Source organism: Pelophylax lessonae (assembly GCF_965119305.1).
Source record: "Pelophylax lessonae genome assembly, chromosome: 5".
In the NCBI taxonomy this organism is placed as follows: Eukaryota; Metazoa; Chordata; class Amphibia; order Anura; family Ranidae; genus Pelophylax; species Pelophylax lessonae.
This window is the reverse complement of record NC_138772.1, coordinates 473098631-473122452: the sequence shown is the minus strand read 5'-3', so window position 1 is coordinate 473122452 and position 23822 is coordinate 473098631. Positions and strand designations below refer to the sequence as shown.

The following is a 23822-nucleotide window of genomic DNA, read 5'->3' as shown; positions in this document are numbered from 1 at the left end:
CAACCATTAAATATTTAGGGATCAATATTTCTCCCAACACTAAGGATTTTAGACATCTTAATTTGTCCGCAGCTCTTCAGTGGTGTAAACAGAGATTGAAAGCCTGGTCACATCTCCCTACATCCCTTGTCAGGAGAATTCATTTGATTAAAATCCTTCCAGTTCTATTATACAGCCTTGAATAGAAGAAAGGATTGGATCTTTAAATGAGGTGGAAACCAGAATGCTGGGAAGTATAAGCAATGGAAACATTTTATTGCTATACACCAACAATTAACATCTGAAATGTCAATTCATGTTTAGTCAACACAATCAAAACACTTGGGTCGGTCTGATATATGTGCAGGTACACCAGTTATATGTATATATCAAGGGTATAGGGACTGATGGCACTCCGTATATGCCACACAGTCCACAATTGTTCCATTGTTGCCATATTATAGATAGTCTGCAGGGTACACCATGGCAATGAATGCTGAATCATAAACTTGCTGCAGCAGTCATGGACCTAGTTTATATGGTGTATATAAAAATACAATAAACGTACAAAAGGTAAGTAAGTGTAAAGAATTATTGGGTAACGATGGAGTACTGTATGGTTGAAAAATTGATGAAATCCTTGTAGCTCTACGCGTTTCGTGATTTAATACCACTCTTCAGGAGAAGATGCCAAAAACTCTGTAGAAAAGTAAAAAAGTATAAATGTTCCAATAATCCATTGGTCCACTAAAATCGCATACATTTAAATTAAGGGAGAAAATTGTTGTCCAACCCTATTGTTACTTACAAAATGACATGACAATGTGCAGTCCTGTGGACGCAGGGCATCGCATGTGCCTCCCCTGGGATCTGTGGTGGTAATTCCCGCAGTCTTGCAAAACGCACCACACATATCCCCATATAAAAACGAAGTGCAATGATGGAAGAAAGTAAATGGGGACTGTTGCTGTGAAAAAGCAAAAAACTGTACTGAGTGTCTGAAATACAAAAAAACAATGGAACATTGACAACAATGGAACAATTATGGACTGTGTGGCATATACAGAGTGCTATCAGTCCCTATACTCTTGATATATACATATAATTTGTGTACCTGCACATATATAAGACTGACCCAAATGTTTTGATTGTGTTGACTATACATGAATTGACATTTCATATGTTGTACTTTGTTAATTGTTGGTGTATAGCAATAAAATGTTTCCATTGCTTATACTTCCCAGTGTTCTGGTTTCCACCTCATTTAAAGTCCCAATCCTTTCTTCTGTTCAAGTAATTAGGGATGGGGGCACATTTTTCTGTGCTCCATTTAAAGTTCCAACTTCTCGTTTCTCTTTTATTATACAGCCTTAGGCACGGCCAAGAGTGGCTACTGAAGTCCTTTTTTAAGCAATTAGATTCACTTATAGGCTCCCTCTTATGGCAATTCCAACCAGCTAGATTTAGCAGGAAAGTTTTATGCAGACTTTGAATGCAAGGGGGCTTGGCTTGCCCAGACTTTCATACCTACTATTTGGAGGCCATGCTTACCCACGCTCATAACTGGCTTATCTGTGATGACACAAATCCCTCAGTAGTATTAGAAGCTGGTCATTCAGGATCCTATGAGACCCTCCGTAATCTCCTCTACAGGGATCTGAGAGTCTCTCACCCACCTCTTACAGCCGCTATGAGGGCAGTTATTAAGGCCTGGCATGCTGTCATTCCCCTATGAGGGCAGTTATTAAGGCCTGGCATGCTGTCATTCCCCATCAACTCTGCTTTGGTTCAATCCCATGCTACCAGAATTTAATTCCTTACCAGATCTTTGGGCTGCTAAAGGAATCCGATACCTTTCAGACATTTGTGATGGGAGTGCTTAATTTACGTTTGATAGGTTGAAAGATAAATTTACACTGCCTAATGCGTTCTCCTTCCGGTTCCTGCAAATCCGACATGCCTATGCAGCGCAATTTGGGTCCTCCTTGTTAAGATTGGAGCAGGACGATTTGGAGGTTCTCCTCTGGTATGACGCCCTCAAAAACCCACTTTCTGTGATCTACAAGTCACTACTTTCCTCCGTTCATGTGGGACTACTAGATGCCCTGCTAACTGCGTGGTGTTCAGAGGAGCAGGACTTGGACAATTAAGACCGGGAAGATCTCTGGGACAGCCCATTTCAAGCACTAATATTGAGTAAAGACTGGCTGATCCAGTTTAAAATAGTGCACAGAATTTATTTTACACCACAACGACTACATCGTACAGTGGGTACGGAAAGTATTCAGACCCCCTTAAATTTTTCACTCTTTGTTATATTGCAGCCATTTGCTAAAATAATTTAAGTTCATTCTTCTTCCTCATGAATGTACACATAGCACCCCATACTGACAGAAAAACACAGAATTGTTGACATTGTTGCAGATTTATTAAAAAAGAAAAACTGAAATATCACATGGTCCTAAGTATTCAGACCCTTTGCTGTGACACTCATATATTTAACTCAGGTGCTTTCCATTTCTTCTGATCATCCTTGAGATGGTTCTACACCTTCATTTGAGTCCAGCTGTGTTTGATTATACTGATTGGACTTGATTAGGAAAGCCACACACCTGTCTATATAAGACCTTCCAGATCACAATGCATGTCAGAGCAAATGAGAATCATGAGGTCAAAGGAACTGCCTGAAGAGCTCAGAGACAGAATTGTGGCAAGGCACAGATCTGGCCAAGGTTACAAAAAGATTTCTGCTGCACTTAAGGTTCCTAAGAGCACAGTGGCCTCCATAATCCTCAAATGGAAGACGTTTGGGATGACCAGAACCCTTCCTAGAGCTGGCCGTCCGGCCAAACTGAGCTATCGGGGGAGAAGAGCCTTGGTGAGAGAGGTAAAGAAGAACCCAAAGATCACTGTGGCTGAGCTCCAGAGATGCAGTCAGGAGATGGGAGAAAGTTGTAGAAAGTCAACCATCACTGCAGCCCTCCACCAGTCGGGGCTTTATGGCAGAGTGGCCCGACGGAAGCCTCTCCTCAGTGTAAGACACATGAAAGCCCGCATGGAGTTTGCTAAAAAACACCTGAAGGACTCCAAGATGGTGAGAAATAAGATTCTCTGGTCTGATGAGACCAAAATAGAACTTTTTGGCCTTAATTCTAAGCGGTATGTGTGGAGAAAAACAGGCACTGCTCATCACCTGTCCAATACAGTCCCAACAGTGAAGCATGGTGGTGGCAGCATCATGCTGTGGGGGTGTTTTTCAGCTGCAGGGACAGGACGACTGGTTGTAATCGAGGGAAAGATGAATGCGGCCAAGTACAGGGATATCCTGGACAAAAACCTTCTCCAGAGTGCTCTGGACCTCAGACTGGGCCGAAGGTTTACCTTCCAACAAGACAATGACCCTAAGCACACAGCTAAAATAACGAAGGAGTGGCTTCACAACAACTCCGTGACTGTTCTTGAATGGCCCAGCCAGAGCCCTGACTTAAACCCAATTGAGCATCTCTGGAGAGACCTAAAAATGGCTGTCCACCAACGTTTACCATCCAACCTGACAGAACTGGAGAGGATCTGCAAGGAGGAATGGCAGAGGATCCCCAAATCCAGGTGTGAAAGACTTGTTGCATCTTTCCCAAAAAGACTCCTGGCTGTATTAGATCAAAAGGGGGCTTCTACTAAATACTGAGCAAAGGGTCTGAATACTTAGGACCATGTGATATTTCAGTTTTTCTTTTTTAATAAATCTGCAACAATGTCAACAATTCTGTGTTTTTCTGTCAGTATGGGGTGCTATGTGTACATTCATGAGGAAGAAGAATGAACTTAAATGATTTTAGCAAATGGCTGCAATATAACAAAGAGTGAAAAATTTAAGGGGGTCTGAATACTTTCCGTACCCACTGTATATACCCTAATTCCTCTTCTGCTGGATTTGCCCATATCTTTTGGGAGTGCTCTCAGAGTAGTAACTACTGGTGGGATGTGACCCAGTTTATATCTACCCTAACTACCGTATTTTTCCGTGTATAAGACGCTATTTTTTGCTCAAATTTTTATGCAGAAAATTGAGGGGCGTCTTATACACGGTCAGTAAGCAGTGCGCAGGTGCGTAGCTGGCCATATTGTCAAAGAGGCTTCCTCCAATTGCAAGCTGTGGACGTCAGATAATGCTGTAAAGGCGGAGACTGCAGATGCAATACCATTGGAGGTTGGAGTGCGCAGATGCGAGAGAGAGATGCGAGAACGGAGCCCAGATGTCAGAGAATAAAAAAATGAGTACTGGTAAGTGATTGTCTTACCCTGCTAAATTCCAACTACGGTAATTGTAATTCGCTATGCAAAAGAGCATGGCAATAGGGCTGCAGAGAGACAGTTTGGACCTCCGCCCACCGAGTGCATGATCAGACAGTGGAGAAAACAGGAAGAACAGCTCCTTATGTTTAAAATATTGATTTCTGAAGTTTGGGTTGGAAAAATGGGGGGCGTCTTATACACGGAAAAATACGGTACTATACAGGTCCCTGTAAAAGATGGTGTTTGCCTCCTGAGGTTAGTTGACTCTCTGGCTGTTAGTAGGGCGATGCATACTCTCTTGGGTCTCTTATTATTTCATGCCAGGAAGGCAATAGTGCTCAAGTGGAAATCACACAGCCCCTAATCTAACCTTCTGGAAGTGTTTAATCAATAAGGTTGTACCCCTATACAAAGCTACTTATTTGTCCCGGGGTTGACCTAGGAAATTTTGAGTAGGTCTGGCACTTGTGGACAGATTCAGAGTCTACAACAGATGATCAGTAGTCCACAGACTGAATGAATTCCCCCCTGATAAGGTTTAGTTTATGATTTGAACAAATGTACTGTATTCCTCTGCAGGGACACACATTGCATTTGTTCAGGTAGGATTCTAAACACGAGGTAATATTCTTCCGATATATTATCCTGATGGTTGAGAGGGAACAAGAATCTCCCTTACAATCCATCAACCCTTAAAGCGATTTTATAAGAGAATGACAGAGCGAGGTGTATGGAAGGTGTGTTGTTTCTTCCCCCCCCCCCCTCTTCTTTTTTTTGTGTTCTACAATAGGTGTTATTAGTAGTTCTATGTTTTATGTATTAGCCCGGGAATGCCCAAAGGCTATGTTTTGTACCTATACATCTCAATTTTTCAATATAAAGACATTTTCAAAAACATATATTTATAAAAGATATGGAGGCTGAGATAAATAGCTCAATCTCAGTTTTTGCGGAAGACCCAAAAATAAGCAGGGCAATAACGTCACAACAGGATATAGAAATCTTACAGAAAGACCTGAACAAAATAATGGAGTGGGCAATTACATGGCAAATTAGGTTTATTGTGGAGAAATGTAAAGTAATGCACTTCGGGGGTAAAAACATAAACGCAAACTACACACTGGGGGGGGTTTGAACCTCTGGGGGAATCCAGAATGGAAAAAGATCTCGAGGTCCTAGTAGAAGATAGACAGAGCAATATCATGCAATGTCAAACTGCGGCTGCCATGGCCGGCAGAATATTGGCATGCATAAAAAAGGGGATATACACCAGAGATAAACCTATAATCCTACCACTTTATAATACTCTGCTCTGGCCACATCTGGGATATTCTGTCCAGTTCTGGTCACCAATCCTCTAAAGGGATGTGCTGAAGAGAGTCCAAAGAAGGGCAACAAAACTAGTTAGGGGATTGGAGGACCTTAATTATGAGGAGCAGCTACAAGCACTAAATGTATTTTTGCTGGAGAAGAAACGCTTGTGAGGGGACATGATAGCGATTTACAAATACCTCAATGGTGATCCCAGCATAGGAAAAAACTATTCACTCTCAGGGAGTGTAAGAGAACACGGGGCCACACAATGAGATTGGAGGAGAAGCCGTGTAACCTTAAGCTGTGTAGGGGGTTTTTCACTGTCAGGGCGGTAAGAATGTGCAACTCTCTTCTACTATTGGTGGTATCAGCGGGGAGTATTGATACATTTAAAAGACTCTTGGATGTGCATTTTAAAGAACACAATATACAGGGATATGGGAAATGATTATCGTCACTGACACACACACACACCTGCACAGGTAAACTGGATGAACTGTTGTCTTTATTCAACCTTAACTACTATGTAACATGGATTGGGAGGGGTGCTTTGGGGCAGGGGGGTCCTTGCCATTGTACCCCCTACTCATTCACTTAAAAAAGTGTCAAAAAGAAATAAAAACAGACACCAGATATAGATCCATCGTCAATCACCACGCCCTCCACCACCTCCGCCTTGCCCCCTTTCCTATTTAACAACTGTCGCAGGGTGCAGCAGGCAGACAGCGGTCAGGATAGCAGACCGTGACGAAACGCTGAGCGATGTGCTGACGTCACCGCGCATCTGTGATCTCGGAAGGACGAGTGTTTATGCACAGCCTGCCAGCTTATTGTTTTCTACATGTGCTTTATGCTATTTTTCACTGTAAGTGCAATCTTTTATATTACTAATAAAGTTCTGTACGATATTACACTATGGCGAGCTTTTGTATTTTTGGGGGAACGGCAATGAGTGTGACATCCTGAATTTGCGATTTGAGGTCTGAGGAGGTCTACATTAGTGATCGCATACTAATTGCCGATTCTGCGACCTGTGCTTGGTGGGATTTGCCAATCTTTCTTCTGTGGATGGATTAGGCCCTGGCTGGGTTTAAGACACAGGTGTGTTTGACCCTGTGAGGTCTCTGCAAGTTGGTGAGCAGGCAATTCTTTTGGTGGAAGATATACTACACTTCAGTTGTTATTACGGGATGGAGCCTGATTTATCACTTTTGGACTTCAATTTTCTGTCTATTTTCCCCATTTTGGCTTGATGTTTTTATTTGGATGGACGTTATTTTTAGAACATCCTTTTTCTTCATTTAATGCATGGTTTATGGATGTATTCAATGTAAGCTAGCGAGGCTCTAATTTCTATTATAAATGATTATTGTGACTATCTCACAGTTGAGTTGCTGCTTTTGAAAATTTGTTAATTATTTAGCGCAATTTCTTTCTTTTTCTTTCTTTCGGCAGTAGCTATAGTTGTGAGCTGAGCTTTTTTTTCTTCTTTTTTCGAGTCCGGCGGTGGTGGCGGGTGTCATGATTGAGGATGGATCTGCATTGGAGTACATTGTTTTTTTTTTTTAATCAAGAAGTCGTCAAAAACTGTCTGTTTTCTTTTTTTTTTATATACTTTTTTGGGTGAATGAGTAGGTGTTCAATGTACCTCATATTCATTCACATGGGGGGTGGGATGTGGTGGCCCCCTTATTAAAGGGGGCTCCCAGATTCTGATAAGCCCTGTGCCCGCAGACCCCCACAGCCCAGGGTTGTGGGTAAGAGGCCCTTGTCCCCATCAACATGGGGACAAGGCGCTTTTGGGTAGGGGGCATGGGGTTCTCCTTGAAATTCGTACCAGACCCGAAAGGATCTGGTATGGATTTAGGGGGAACCCACACAGTTTTTTTTTCCCCGCACAAATTCGTGTTTTCAGAACTGATCCGATGTGCGATTCAGATGTGTTCCCATAGAAGGCAGTAGCCTGGAATTCCCATCTGAATCACACCATTGTTAAGAAAGCAGCGGCCGGCTTCCCAGCCCGATCCTTAAAGGAGAACTCTTTTCCACGCGCTTGTTGCTGAACTCCTACCTTCACCAACTACAGTGGGGATCGAAACTTTGGGCACCCCTGGAAAAAATTTGTATTAATGTGCATAAAGAAGCCAAGGAAAGATGGAAAAATCTCCAAAAGGCATCAAATTACAGATTAGACATTCTTATAAAATGTCAAGAAAAGTTAGATTTTATTTCCAGATTTTATTTCCATCATTTACAGGTTCAAAATAACAGAAAACCAAAAAATGGCGTCTGCAAAATTTTGGGCACCCTGCAGAGTTAATATCTTGTACTGCCCCCTTTGGCAATTATCACAGCTTGTAAACGCTTTTTGTAGCCAGCCAAGAGTCTTTCAATTCTTGTTTGAGGTATCTTTGCCCATTCTTCCTTACAAAAGTCTTCCGGTTCTTTGAGATTTCTGGGCTGTCTGTCACGCACTGCTCTTTTAAGGTCTATCCATAGATTTTTAACTATGTTGAGGTCAGGAGATTGTGAAGGCCATGGCAAAACCTTCGGTTTACGCCTCTGGATGTAATCCCCCGTGGATGTCGAGGTGTGTTTAGGATCATTATCCATTTGTAGAAGCCATCCTCTCTAACTTCAGCTTTTTCACAGATGGCATCAAGTTACCATCCAAAATTTACTGACATTTTAATGAATCAATTTTTCCTTCTACTCGTGAGATGTTCCCTGTGCCACTGGCTGCAATACAACCCCAAAGCATGATTGATCCACCCCCATGCTTAACAGTTGGACAGAGGTTCTTTTCATTAAATTCTGTGCCCCTTCTTCTCCAAATGTACCTTTGCTCATTCCGGCCAAAAAGTTAAATTTTAACCTCATCGGTCCACAGAACATTTTTTCCAAAATGCATCAGGCTTGTCTATATGTTCATTTGCAAAGTTCAAGCGCTGATTTTTGTGGTGAGGATGTAGAAGAGGTTTTCTTCTGATGACTGTTCCATGAAGACCATATTTGTACAAGTATCTCTTTATAGTGAAATAGTGTACCACAACTCCAGTGTCTGCCAGATCTTTCTGGAGGGATCGTGCAGTCAAACGTGGGTTCCTACAGCACTGGCAAGGAAAGCTGCCATGGACTATTAAACAGCTGATGACCTAGCGTGTTGTGGTGAGTACATTACCACAAGGGGGAGCACACCCTAAGTGATTAACACAGAGGATTCACCAGCACTTGAATGGACATTTATGAATTGCTTTTTTGCACACTATGCACAAGTCACTAGCACTTTGATGATCATGTGTGATGATTATTTATTTATGTATTAATTCATTTTATTTGATCAGTGGTTTTAGCAACTTGAGAAATTTGCATGTCCCTGGTTCGTATATATTGTTATATTTGCACATATTTTTGATATTCATTTTAAGCAGCGCTGCAACACTGGTTTCACAAACGTGGGTTTTGAATTGTTTTTCTCACAATCCTGCGAGCTGTTCTGCCTGATATTTTTCTTGGTCTTCCAGATCTTGCTTTAACTTCCACTGTTCCTGATGGCTGCCATTTCTTAATTACATTCTGAACAGAGGATATTGACATCTGAAAATGCTTTGCTATCTTCTTATAGCCTTCTCCAGCTTTGTGAGCGTCAACTATTTTCAGTTTCAATTTTCTAGACAACTGCTTAGAAGATCCCATGGTGCTGATTGTTGGGGCAAGGTCAGATGAGTCTGGGCATTTAAAACCCTTGAGATTGACATCACCTGATCTTCCCAGACGATGATTGAGAACAATCCATGACACTGGCAGGTCTCAGCCTTGCAAAGGGGGCAGTGCATGCTATAAATTCTGCAGGGTGCCCAAACTTTTGCAGACACCATTTTTTTGTTTTCTGTAATTTTGAAAGTGTCAATGATGGAAATAAAATCTAACTTTTGTTGACATATGAATGTCTAATCTGTAATTTGATGCATTTTGGAGATGTTTCCATCTTTCCTTTGCTTCTTTATGCACATTAATACACATTTTTACCTGGGGTGCCCAAACTTTCGATCCCCACTGTACAACATTGTAATAATTATCCTTGGCGCGGGGAATATACTTTGGTATATTTTCTTACAGATAATATAAAATGCATATCTGTTCACCTTTTTGACAGATAATTATCACACACTTGAGGGCCACCTCACATAATACAGGCCTGTCTGTAGAGCTCATGGTTCCTCCGATTTCATGATACAGCTGCAGCAAACAGTGGCCTCTAATGCTAGAACCGATTGTGTGCGCACACTACAATATGATTATCCACATTGTGTGTGTTTTCTTTAATATTAAGAAAGCACATCTGTACATACTGTATCATGGCACTCTTCTGACATTCATTATGTGGGTTGAGAATTGCAAAGTAAACTGTACGGGTCTGCTGTCCATTCTCCCAAGCAGATGGCTGCTACAGTTGTGTGTCACTTGCTTATTACATCCTCTTAAGATTAGTAGCTGTGTGTCCAGATGGGCCCGAAAGAACAGCTGTGTATAAAAAAAGAAAATAAATGAAACCTGCATGATGATTTTTTTCAGGAGGGAAAAAAAAAATGTGTCCTAGTTGCAGTAAAGAAAAAAATTCCCAGTGCTTCTTTCTCTTCGGTCTCGCTAAAATGTTTGCTAATCATTTGTGGTTTGTTTGTGTTTTTTTAAATTTAAGTAAATATTCATAATTTGCTCCTTTTAATGCGACTGTGCATTTATTTTACACAAGGGCCGAATAAATAGCAAAATTATCGAAAAACTTGTCACAATGCAAAAATCAAGACGATGCCTCAGAGAAACGTATGTTACAGTTGGAATGTTTTGAACAAATTTATGCCATTAGCGCTAAAACATGAACAGCCAGGTAGAAAATCCCAGCAGAACATAAGCAAATGTAATGAATTATTCATGATGGATCTTTTTTTGTTAAACTGCAAATGGTGTTTTGAAGGTTGCTCATTTTTTATTTATTTATTTTTTTCTTTGTAAGCCGTCATAAGATGTTTGTTAATGAAATGGACTTCTATGAAATAATGCCAGAAATGGATGGATGGAACTGTAAACATGTATTAGAAATACTCAATTTAATTTTCTCTCTTGTAAATTTACAAAGAGTGCTTCTGTGCAGTGTGCTTTACATAACAATTTTTAAAGCACTTTTACAGCAATGTTTTTAAACCGCATTTATTTATGTGCGTGTTTAATTGTGAATGAAAAATTGTATATTTGTTGGATATGTACTGTATTTCCTACATAGAAAGTTTTAGGTCGTGGAAAGGACATTTCAGCTATTAAAGCTAGACTCCAGACAGATATAAAAGACACACATTTATGCATCTCCATATTCATTAATCCATACATAAATGTATTTTTTAATGCAAGTACCTGAATCTGACTTGGTATCCGCTTTGTGTAGTCTATGTACAGCAGCAATTAGAATGGGAGAGATAGTGACCGGCTGGGAGTCAATCAGGTTTGCTTCTTGCAAATATGCTGACAGAAAGCATGCTGATATTAGGAGAAAAGTGGACTGACAAAGGGATAAGCTCTTCAAGTGATTGTAAAGTCTCATTTTTTTCCTATAAAAATAACAAACATGTTATGCTTACCTCTTCTGTGCAGTGGATCTTCACAGAGCAGCCCAGATCCTCCTCTTCTCGCTTCCTCTTCTGTGATCCTGGCCACTCCCTCCTGTTCAGTCCCCCCCCCCCCCCACCCACACAGCAAGCAGCTTGCTCTGGGGGCACCCGAGCGGAGTCACAGCTCCCTGTGTCCATTCAGACATGGAGCCCTGACCCAGCCCCGCCCCCTTTCTCTCCTGATTGAGTAGCTGACTTTGATTGACAACAGCAGCAGCCAGTGGCACAGCTGCTTTATCTCAGCCAGTCAGGAGGGAGAATCTCTGGACAGATGAGACACTCATGGACATGGTTGGACAGAGATGGACCTCAGGTAAGTATGAGGGGGGCTGCTGCACACAGAAGGCTTTTTATCTTAATGCCTAGAGAACATTAAGATAAAAAAAAAAAACCTTCCTGACTTTACAACCCCTTTCAGTCTTCTTCTTTTACTGTCTACTCACAGACGGGGGGACCTGTAAGTATTAACTGCAGCAGGCCTCAGCACAGACTATAAGGACTATTTTTTTTACTTGGCACTTTTTGTATATTAATTTATTTAATATCTTGCTGCATTATATATATATATATATAATCTACCTCTATATTGCTTTTTTGCACATTAAGAAATAACACGGTTACTGTAATAACCTGGAGGATTGACATGTGTGTGTGTGTATGTATGTATGTGTATATATATATATATACACAATATATAAGTGTGGCACATATAATAATTTGTAAACATAGGGTTTAGAGATTATTTATTATTTGCAAGCACACAGCACTTTTTTGAATAGTTTAAGGTAGCAGCGCTGATATACATATATTATTTCATTTTTAAGGGACCACCCCCCTTTTTTTTTATCAGCAGCAGCCCACAATTTTATTAATATTTACATTGATTATTTTCACCATAAACAGATCACATATAGTGGAAACATAATTTTTTCCTAAGCGTGGGTTCAATTACACTTTTCTAGAACAATACCTGTCATAAAGCACTTACTGGACTGAAAAATGTCTCTTAAATGTGCTCCTGTGTTATCACCCAGTCATATGTACCCCCTAGTGGGGTCTACAAGTAGGCATTGTGTAGCCATGGCCCAGTGTTTTCACTATTACTAAGCCCATTTATGTAGAAAGGAAGTTGCTGAAAGAGGTTGGATGAATCCGCAGCACTGAGAAACAAAAAAGGATGAAAAAAGATGAAAACTGTGGAGGAGATTAACTAAAATTGGAGCGTGTAAAATCTGGTGCAGCTCTGCATAGAAACCAATCAGCTTCCAGGTTTTATTGTAAAAGCTTAATTGAACAAGCTGAAGTTAGAATCTGGTGCAGCTGTGCATGGTAGCCACTCAGCTTCTGAGTGTTCCAGTTTTAGTAAATCTCCCCTGTATTTCAAGAAAAGAAAATGTGGCAATAATTTGATACATAGTGCTCTGTTCACATATTGGAATCGCAGGCAGAATCGCCGCGATTCTGAATTGTAAAACACGGGACCCCTGTGCGATTCCTGTGACTTGCAATGGCATGCCTAATGCACTGAGATTTTGCCATGAAAAGAAAAAAATGGCAATAATTTGATACATAGTGCTTTAGTAAATTATTGTCATCCAGTTAGACTCTGTTCACATATTGGAATCGCAGGCAGAATCGCCGCGATTCTGAATAATTGCAAAACATGTGTCGCCTGTGCGATTCCTGTGACTTGCAGTGGCATGCCAAATGCGCCACGATTGTCGCCCGGCGAATCGCGGTAAAATCACATAAACAAAATCTTGGGACGCCTGTTGCCCAAAAGAAGTACTTGTACTTTTTTTGGGCAATGGGTATCCTGCAATTCTGTTTGCGCAATTTTACTGCAATTTGTCGGGCAACAATCGCGGCAAAATTACGCCGTGTTTGGGGTGCCATTGCAAGTCACGAGAATCGCATGGGAGTCCCGTGATTTGCAATGATTCTGGATTGCGGGCAGAAACGCTGTGATTCTGCCCGCAATCTGAGATGCCAACATGTGAACGGAGCCTTAGGGTTTAGATTTACTATCTATAGGTTGCAGGTCTTAGCTGAAAGTTAAAGCGCTTAGCTCTTACATCTCAATCACCTTCCCTAGTTGATTCCCATTCCTTCTGTTAAATGGCTCAGGCCCTGGGTTGTGCATTGCTGCTGGGAAATGGTATGAGCTGACATCTTACACTTGCAGCTCTTGTTTTGTATGTACTAAAACATTTCTTTACTCAAGCACGTAACTCAACAAATGATTGTAACTTTTGTTCTTTTTCTTTTTTAGGAGGTGTTCCTTGTGGTTGTAGCCATTCTGGTCTTTCTGCTGGCCTTTTATGCCTTTTTCTACCTTAAATTAACTCAGCCTATGGAACCCAGAGAAGATTCTGAAGACTAACGAGTGCCAGAGATAAGAAGAAAATATTGATTTTGTCATAGAGGACTCAGACAATGTGAATTCATACACTGCACAGTAAAGATTTACTGTAGCTACACATTCCAGTACTATTAAATGCTGAAAACATTCCTTGTTATGGGTAAAATCATAAAGAACAAAATGCACACTACTTAATTCAGCCTTTATTAAAAGAGAGCTACAGACAACACACCGAATTCATTTGAAAACAAATATTTTTTTTTTTTGGATGCATTCTGTTGCCCAAAAGCTAAAGTGATTGTAAAGTCTCGTTTTGAAAAAAAAAATAACAAACATGTTCTACTTACCTGCTCTGTGCAGTTGGTTTTGCACAGAGCCCAGATTCTCCTCTTTTCGGGTCCTGCTTCGGCTCTCCTGGCCCTTTCCTCCTGTTGAGTGCCCCCACAGCAAGCAGCTTGTTATGGGGGCACCTGAGCCGAGCCACCGGTCCCTGTGTTCATTCAGACATGGAGCTGCGACTCTGCCCCACCCCCTCTCTCTCCTGATTGGCTGACTGACTTTGATTGACAGCAGCGGGAGCCAATGGTGCCACAATGCTGTCTCAGCCAATGAGTAGTGGAGTCCCGGGCAGCTGAGACACTCCTACAACATCGCTGGATAAAGATGGGCTCAGGTAAGTATTAGCGGGGCTGAGGGAGGCTAAATAAAAAATAAAAAAAACCTGCCTTTACAATCCCTTAACGATCTACATAAGCTTTGGTCCAATAACCCAACTGGTCTGTTTGCCACACATCAGTAACAGAGTAATAGCTATATACAAATTTCAGAAACTCATAACAAGCAATTCGACTTTTCTTATTGATCTGACCACTTTAAAGTGAACCTATAGTTAACAGGTACCTCAAATAACTTAGACCTTGCCACCAATTAGTCTTATTTAAAACCTTTTACTGGGTATGGGGCACACATGACACCCTGTTGGTTTCCAAGGTTAGGTGTACGGAGGCCAGTCAACAGGCTCAAATATTGTCACAGTCGGGAATAAAAATGCATAGCAGTGAGCAAGTTTTTTTGGCAAAATCAACAGTTATGCATTTGTTGAAATGTATTTGAAAAATTGCCCACAAGTCCACCATGCAGCAAAAGCCCCCTTTTTAAAGCTGTGTGACATTGCTTTTTTGGTCATCATAACCATTTCACACCCTGTTGCTCTATGACCTTTTTTTGTCAACATCAAGTCACCATGAACACCATGTCTATGTCTTTCATTCTTTTTTTGTGTATTTTAATGTTGTTTGATTTTTTTTTTTTTTTTTTTTAACAGGAAAAGGAAAGAAAACATAAATACATTCTTGTGTACTAGTTCTTTAAAATTGTCAGTTATTATTTTCAAACTACAAAAAAATACACAAGAAAATTGCAAAAACATTTGCAAAAAAAAAAACTACTCTGGGACCATTTAAAGTCTAATACAGATTAAAAAAAAACTTTAACACACTTTAATTTCACCTTCTATTGACAATACATTTTGGTGAAATGCTAACACTTCAGCAAAACTGTCATTTTTGCACAAACCTAGTTTTAGCTTTGTAAGTGTGGTGAGGCAGTGTGAAAAAGATTAGTATAGAATTCTACTGTACTACTGATGTGATGAACCCCCCCCCATCTCTGCCTTGGGATGCCTATGATTCTCATTTAAATTTAAGAATATCAATATCACTGTAACATTACAGTAAATGGCAGCCTGTAAACTACCTGTTTCTAAATTGTAATGTATTCTCTAACAAAGCTTCTGTTTAGGGTGCCCCTTTGGCCCAGTATAAATGCCTCAATACAAGGAAACATTCAAATACAATGAAAGCATAGTAAAATCTTGACTGTAAACCTATCAAAATGCCATTTTTCACAGCAGGGTCAGGACACGAGTGTCTAAAGATCAATTGGACAGGTTAGTAATCCTTGAAAACATTAAAAAAAAAAAAAAACTGTGCACTGGACAGCTAAGGTAAAAAATCTTATGACAAATGGCGTAATAAAATCGCACTTATAAACTATGGGTCAGTGCATATAATGTGGAGAAGCCTCTCCCGAGGTAACCAGGTTGCATCTGAAGATGCAGGACACACTTTGGTTAGACAGCCAGCAAGGAGAGATGGGAGCAAGGATGAAAACCTCAGGAGCAGACACTTAATTAAATCATAAAAGATAACATTTCAACTTGTCCCAAAACAGGAGCTGTAAATGAAGGGACATGGCCCTGAAACACATGGGGGTATGTCACACCCAGGATAAAGCTTTAATCCCGGTTTACGGCTTTTGTTTTTTTCACAGGCTTTAGTGTGTTCTTCCATGGTTGAACTCAGGGTCTACTCCAGAGGCTTCCATCCTTGCTTCATGCTCTTTTTGCTAGTGGCCTTTTGAGAGTGTCAAGCATCTTCAAATGTGCCCTGGTTTCTTTGAAAGAGACTTTTCCAGATTATATGCTTTGGTCAAGCCATTGTTTGTAGGTGCAATTTTATTACATCATTAATTAAATGGTGCTATCTGACATTCTGTTTTGTTTTGTTCTTTGTTCAGTTATTTTGCCTTTGTGTGTGTGTGTGTATATATATATATATATATATATATATATATATATATATATATATATATATATATATATATATATATCTTGCAAGGATTAAATAGATACCAGTGAAGTGCAATACATTTGAAGATTTTATTAAAGTTTAGGAAAAATGTGTCCAATCACTATTGTTTTCCCTTTGATACTCCAGCATTGAAGGTGTGTGCAGCACATATCTCCCTATCACTTCATTATAGAAAGATCATAAATACAGTTGTATCATGCCTGCATATCCAAAAGCAGTCTACTGAAAATCACCATCCTTTGGCCGCCTTGTCTGCTGCATATTTCTGCTTAAGTTGAGGAACTGTCATCCAGTTTGCAGAAGGGACAATCAAATCTTGCATAATCTAAGTAGACCATATTTGGTGATTTTGCTCACTTTCCTTTTAAGATTGACATTTTCTATAGAGGGAATTCCAGTTAATGCAAACTTTTTGAAATAAAAAAAAGTCTTTGGAAATCTTAGAAAATTCAATTTTTTTGTAATTCTCAGCTTAACCCTGAGCTTTGCACTACTACTTTCCCATGTTGTTAAAGCGCCTGAATAGAAATTGCTAGGTCACAACTTTTGTGCTGTGACCTTCATTGGGATCTTCATAGCAAAACTATTTATGTGTATCTGTGGAGTTCATATTTAAACATTCAGTTTTCTACTGAAAAATCTGTATTTGTTCCCCCACGCCCTTCTACCTAGAATTTGCCCCACAGAGATCAGAGATGCAGCGTTGCCCCATTCCAACCCCCCTTTACACACACGCCCACACTCCCCACTGGGCTGTTCAGTATATCAACATTCTTCGATTGGACACCTGTGCTACAGCAAATTCTATAAAGATTAATAAAAGAGATAAATATACCAATTGGCAATAACCTCCTGTGCTCGTTTACTGGTGAATTTTGATTTGTCTGGAGCTCTACTTTAAGCTTTCCTGGTCTGATTTTCATGTTTTCCTACATGAACTTGTTAATTATAAAGTACAAAGCAGATGTCGTTTGGGAGAGATTATTTTTCAAATTTTGATTTTTCTGGATGTGTGCCTAATATGTTGATTTGGAAACTTTATTATAATTAGTGATGCCATGTTTTTAATTAAAAGCATTTTCAATATGACAGATTCTATAGACATGATCTTTTTAAATGATGCTGTGTTGTTTTCTATTCAGTACATATTAAAAATTTTGCATTCTTCATTGGTATGCGGAGTTTGTGTTGTACATGGTAGCATGTCACCCTGGGGACAACACATGCAGGCTGATGTGATCTCACTCTCACCTCCTAGAATGTAAAGTGGGAATGTGGTAAGTGGATTATGTATTCTGAAAATAGGAATGGGTAAAAATAAGAAGGTTAAAGGAAAATGATCATGTATATTAATGAGCACTCGTTTTGAGTTATCATATGTAACAATGTCACTGCTCTTTTTTTATTTCAAACTTTATAACATTTGTCAGATTAATATACAGTGCCTTGAAAAATTATTCATACCCCTTGAAATTTTCCACAGTTGTTTGGTTGCAACGTGACCAACGTAAATGTATTTTATTGGGATTTTATGTGACAGACCAACACAAAGTGACACATAATTATGAAGTGGAAGGAAAATTATAAATGGTTTTCAAAGTTTTTAACAAATATCTGAAAAGTGTGGCATGTATTTGTATTCAGCCCCCCTGAGTCAATACTTTGTAGAACCACATCTTGCTGAAATTAGAGCTGTGAGGCTTATTGGGTATGTCTCTACCAGCTTTGCACATCTAGAGTGAATTTTTTGCCCAGTCTTCTTTTCAAAATAGCTTAAGCTCTGTCAGATTGGATGGAGAGCATCTGTGAACAGCAATTTTCAAGTCTTGCCACAGATTCTCAATTGGTTTTAGGTCTGGCCTTTGATTGGGTCATTCTAATACATGAATATGCTTTGACCTAAATTATTCCATTGTAGTTTGGGCTGTATGTTTAGGGTCGTTGTCCTGCTGGGAGCTGAACTTCCGCCCCAGTCTCAAGTCTTTTGCAGACTCTAATAGGTCTTCTAAGATTGCCCTGTATTTGGCTCCATCCATCTTGCCATCAACTCTGACCAGGTTCCCTGTCCCTGCCAAAGAAAAGCATCCCCACAACATGATGCTGCCACCACCATGTTTCACGGGATATCCTGCCACACATAGTGTTTTGCTTTTAGGCCAAAAAGTTCAATTTTGGTCTCATCTGACCACAGCACTTTCTTTCACGTTTGCGGTGTCCACTACATTGCGTTTCACAAGTTGCGAACTGGACTTCTTATGGCTTTCTTTCAACAATGGCTTTCTTCTCGCCACTCTTCCATAAAGACTAGGTTTGTGGCGTTCATGACTAATAGTTGCCCTGTTGACAGGTTCTCCCACCTGAGCTGTGGAACTCTGCAGCTCCTCGAAGTTTACCATGGGCCTCTTGGCTGCTTCTCTGATTAATGCTCTCCTGTGCTATAGTCTTTCCATTTTCGGATGACGGATTGAACAGTGCTCCGTGAGATGTTCAGAGCTTGTGATATTTTTTTATAACCTAATCCTGCTTTAAACTTCTCTACGACATTATCCCTGACCTTTCTGGTGTGTTCCTTGGTCTTCATGATGCGGTTTGTTCACTAAGGTTCTATAACAAACTTCTGAGGACTTCACAGAACAGCTGTATTTATATTGAGATTAAATTACACACAGGTGGACTCTATTTACCAATTAGGTAACTTCTGAAGGCAATTGGTTCCACTAGATTTTTGTTAGGGTTACCAGAGTAAATGGGGCTGAATACAAATACAGGCTATATTTTTCACATATTTATTTGTAAAAAAATTTGAAAACCATTTATCATTTTCCTTCCACTTCACAATGATGTGCCATTTTGTGTTGGTCTATCACATAAAATCCCAATAACATACATTTTTCATTTTTGGTTGTAACATGACAAAATGTGGAAAATGTCAAGGGGTATGAATACTTTTTCAAGGCACTGTATTTATTGATGCACAAAGAAAGGAAGAAATGAACATTAAAAGTTACAGCAGAACTCCATGCATTTTTTTTTCTTAAAATCTGTTGTATGAAAAAGCTTTTATGAACAATCCTTGGACGTTTAGGAGGATAGAGGTGGTATTCCAAAATATACACCAGTGTTGCATGCGATCTCCAAGTGTTTTCACACGTGTTTTAGATGGCAGCTTACCAGACAACGGCTTAAGATCAGCCTGGGGTATACTGTAGGACTCCTCTTTTCCTCCTCTGGGGCACTCACTATCTTAATCAAAGCGGCGGCTCATAGATATGTGTCAGGGTTGTGCAGCCACAGACCATAATCAGACTCTTATAAGGCTTTCCACTCCTCCTGTACATTACCCCGGTCGCCATATAAATAAAAAGAGGCTGGATAGTGCATTATCTTCACAGGTTTATTAAAAGAAAAAAGATTGCACTTACATTTAAAATGAATGATTCCAGCATGTAACCTGCGCAGCCACCTGCAGTGCGGTCCGCGCTGAAGTGACGATGCGGCTTCTTCCCCCTCCACCCGACGTACGTTTCTTCTCAGTAGCCATCGACTGGGATAGGAGGATAGCTCGCATAGTCACTGACCATTACTTAAAGGCATACGGGAGGAGCTTCCGGTTTTTTATATATGCACTTTATGTTGCCGGGCATAAATTTATGGTTAACGTCCCAACTTTGCAGTCTGGTTGGGACACTTGTGATTCTTATCACTGTTGTTCACTGTGCTCACTATATGATTTATTGTTTGCACTAAGCACTGTGCACGTTTCATAATTTTTGATGGTTTGTTCATTTTATGCATTTTTATCATTTCTATAAGTTCGAACAGTATTTTGCACCAAAGCATTGTGCACTTTATGTATGTATTTAGTGATATGTTTTGTCTATCATATGCACTTTATATTAATTTATACATACATGTCTATACATTTATAAGAGATTCATCTCTTTACTTTATTATTTGTTGATATTTTTAAGCACCTGTCACTTTACCCCGTTTAAAGGGAGGGAGTAACTGTGACACCATATCACATTTATAGATTTAGGTTAGCGCACTAGCCTACACACTGTTTATTTGCATTTCCTAGTCCAGGGACTTTCTAGTTGCTGCTCCCAAGTGAGTTAGCACTTCTTACACAATTTTGCACATAAAAAAGTTTATTCATACCTGCTCCTTCCCCTGGGTTTCTAAATCAGTGGACTGAAAAGGAGGGGATGAAGGAGAGGGGCAAGGAAAGAGTGCTAGGTAGGTATTAATTTAGGGTTTAAACTGTTCCCTCCCACATTTACCCACCACCACCCTTCCTTGGCCAGGCATGCCCCAGTTGATGGAAGACCAACCACCTCCCTGTTTGCCATACACTTAGCCTTAATATTTGAGGTCTGGTGTTAGCCTAATGTGTTGTTGTAGCCTGTATGACAGAAGTCTTAAATATGAGGTGATCTCTTATAATTCTCCAATTTACAGATTAGATGCATCATTCAAACTTATCTCTAGCTATACTAAGTGTTGTAATCCTGTTGAAGTCCTGTTTAGTGCACACAATTTCTTCCATCCCCTAAACAAATTCTTTGAAGGTTTGGTTGCAAGGTGGTCAGTTATCGAGGGATTATTTCAAGCCACGGTGGTTTCTAAGGGTTTTCTATAAAGCAAGATACAGAGCCTGTCTGGAGAGAGTCAAGGGATTAGCTGACCAAAATGGTTGGATTTTTGGGCAGCACCAAAATGTAAACCAGGAAACCTCTCTCATTTAAGCAACGCCTGCAACTCTGTGAAATGAGTTTCTTAATTTTATGTAAGATTTCATGTGTACTTATCTTTGATAAGATTGTATAATTTGTTTCCTGCATACAATTGCTCTGTGAGCATGTGAGGGTTGGGATACATATGTTCTTTCATCCCTCTTCTGAGAATGTCATTTGGAGGACCCTTTCTTGTCCTTAAAGTGTAGAGAACCTCCATCCTGGTCCCCTACTCTCTCAGTCAGAGTCTGTTCTCTGTGCTGAGAGTGCACTGCGCAGCACACTTCCAGCACAAACACATGTAAGCAATATATGTGACCTCAGGGAAGAAGACCCACTTCATTGAGGCCGCATATATGCATGCATATGTTAGCATGCACATGAGAAAAATGAGTTGCCTCTTATTTTCAGCGTTAGGATGTGCCAAATGTCTATCCACATCAAAGAATGTCGTTTTTTCATGTTAAACTTTCTGTGAGTGTTGAAATGTGTTTCTTGATTAAGTGAGGGGAGTTTAGGCCTTTTGCCATTAGGGAATTTATTCTCAAAGTAAAGGAATTGGTAATCTTTTACCTGAATCTCTTACCAGAGGGAAGTCCAACAGGAGTGAGTGCAGGGAGGAATAAGCAGAGGGAGAAAATTGAAGAATTAAAAATCAGAAAGGAGAAAAGAAAAAAAAGGAGGGGAGGGGGGATTGGGGGAGTGAAAGTCTTGAGTCCCGTGAGGTAAGTAATACACATGGGTGTCAACAAGAAGTATCCCCTTCTAACAAAGATGTTAGATAATTTAAGCTCCTGGGAGGCGGTGTCTCTGTAATCCAGAATCCCTCTAACCTGCTAGTAAACAGTTTGTGTATTTTATTGGATGTGACTTTATGAATGGGGCTTCAAGTCGGTGATGGTTTGCCATGAAGATCTATATGAGTCAGATATCTGTCACGGCAATAACAAAGTCCCAGACGAACTTAAGTCCCCTATTCACTGTTTTCTGATAAAGATTCAGTTGCAGTTCTGTTTAGATGCAGTTAAGCGAAGCTATTTTCATGTCTTCACGTCTAACCGGTGCATGCATGTAATTGCTTTAATCCTCTGTTGTGGATCCAGAACCACTGCTTAATAGCATATGTACTGACAAAATATACACTGCTCAAAAAAATTAAATGAACATTTTTTAATTGGAGCATAGCATCAAGTCAATTAAACTCCTTGGATACTGATCTGGTCAGTTAAGTAGCAGAGGGGGTTGTTAATCAGTTTCAGCTGCTTTGGGGTAAATGAAATTACCAGGTGCACTAGATGGGCAACAATGAGGCAACCTCCAAAACAGAATGGTTTTACAGGTGGATGCCACTGAAATGTTTTTCCCTACTCCTCTTTCCGGACTGTTTTTCACTAGTTTTGCATTTGGCTAGGGTCAGTGTCACTACTGATAGCATGAGGCAATACCTGGACCCTATAGAGGTTGTACAAGCATTCCAACTTGTCCAGAATGGCACATCAATACGTGCCTTTTGCCAGAAGGTTTGCTGTGTCTCCCACCACAGTCTCAAGAGCATGGAGGAGATTCCAGGAGACAGGCAGTTACACTAGGAGAGCTGGACAGGGCCCTAGAAGGTCCTTAACCCATCAGCAGGACCGGTATCTGCTCCTTTGTGCAAGGAGGAACAGAATGAGCGCTGGCAGAGCCCTACAAAATGAACTCCAGCAGGCTACTGATGTGAATGTCTGACCAAACAGAAACCGACTTCATGAGGGTGGCCTGAGGGCCCAACATCCTCTATTGGGTCCTGTGTTTACTGCCCGGCACCATGGAGCTCGATTGGCAATTGCCATTAAACACCAGAATTGGCAGGTCCGCCACTGGCACCCTGTGCTTTTCACAGATGAGAGGAGGTTCACCCTGAGTACATGTGACAGATGTGAAAGGGTCTGGAGAAGCCGCGAAGACCGTTATGCTGCCTGTAACATTGTTCAGCATGAACGGTTTGGTGGTGGGTCAGTGATGGTCTGGGGAGGCATATCGATAGAGGGACACACAGACCATCTCGACTGTCATTAGGTATTGGGATGAAATCTTTGAACCCATTGTTGGACCCTACGCTGGTGCAGTGGGTCCTAGGTTCCACTTTGATTTTCAAGGTGTCTTTGAATTCAGCCCTCTATAGGTTGATAATTTTCATTTCCAGTAAACGATGTGGCATCCTTTCATTCCTAACACATTACCCAGTCCATATCAGTATAGATATCCAGCATGATCTTTTTCCCCATTGAGATCTGATGTGTGTTCAAAGTTTTCCTTTATTTTTTTGAACAGTGTATATACGACAAATATGGTAAGATTTTGAAAATGTTACATAGTTAGAAAATATATTGTAACAAAAGGTAGGAAGTGGGATTTTAAATACACCTCCAGTGACCACACAAGTACACATTATGTAAGAAAAAACATGTACAAAATCTTTATTTTTTGAACAATAAAATATTAAAAAAAACATGTATCAAATTATCATGGTTTGCATACTGATACCAGCAAAACATTATCCACTACAGACATTTATGGCTGTTTGTCGAGAAAAAGAACTAGGGTCAACGCATTTCACGGAAATGACCGATTCTTCAAGACCTTTTTACCACTTCATTACAGGGCACTTTCTCCCCCTACCTGCCCTGACCAATTTTTCGCTTTCAGTGCTCTCACACTTTGAATGACAACATTTTATAATTTCTCTTTCGTTCATCGATGGACACAGCTCCTATCAATGTTGACCATTGGGTTATGCTGCCCCCTACAGGAGTAGGACACTAGGCAGAAAAAATTCTGGCTA

General features: G+C 40.3%; 1 protein-coding gene across 2 annotated transcripts in view; it reads left to right on the top strand.

The window, feature by feature from the left end:
- The window catches only part of TRIQK (triple QxxK/R motif containing), a 317628-nt gene extending 303659 nt beyond the window's left edge, over positions 1–13969 (top strand). The window contains exon 5 of one of the 2 annotated variants that reach the window (XM_082258324.1): positions 13522–13969. In XM_082258324.1, the coding sequence (XP_082114450.1) occupies positions 13522–13632 (111 nt within the window). In that variant the 3' untranslated portion in view covers positions 13633–13969. The remainder of the gene's footprint in view (positions 1–13521) is intronic. The other variant, XM_082258323.1, reaches the window with a different exon arrangement.
- Positions 13970–23822: the final 9853 nt, after the last annotated feature.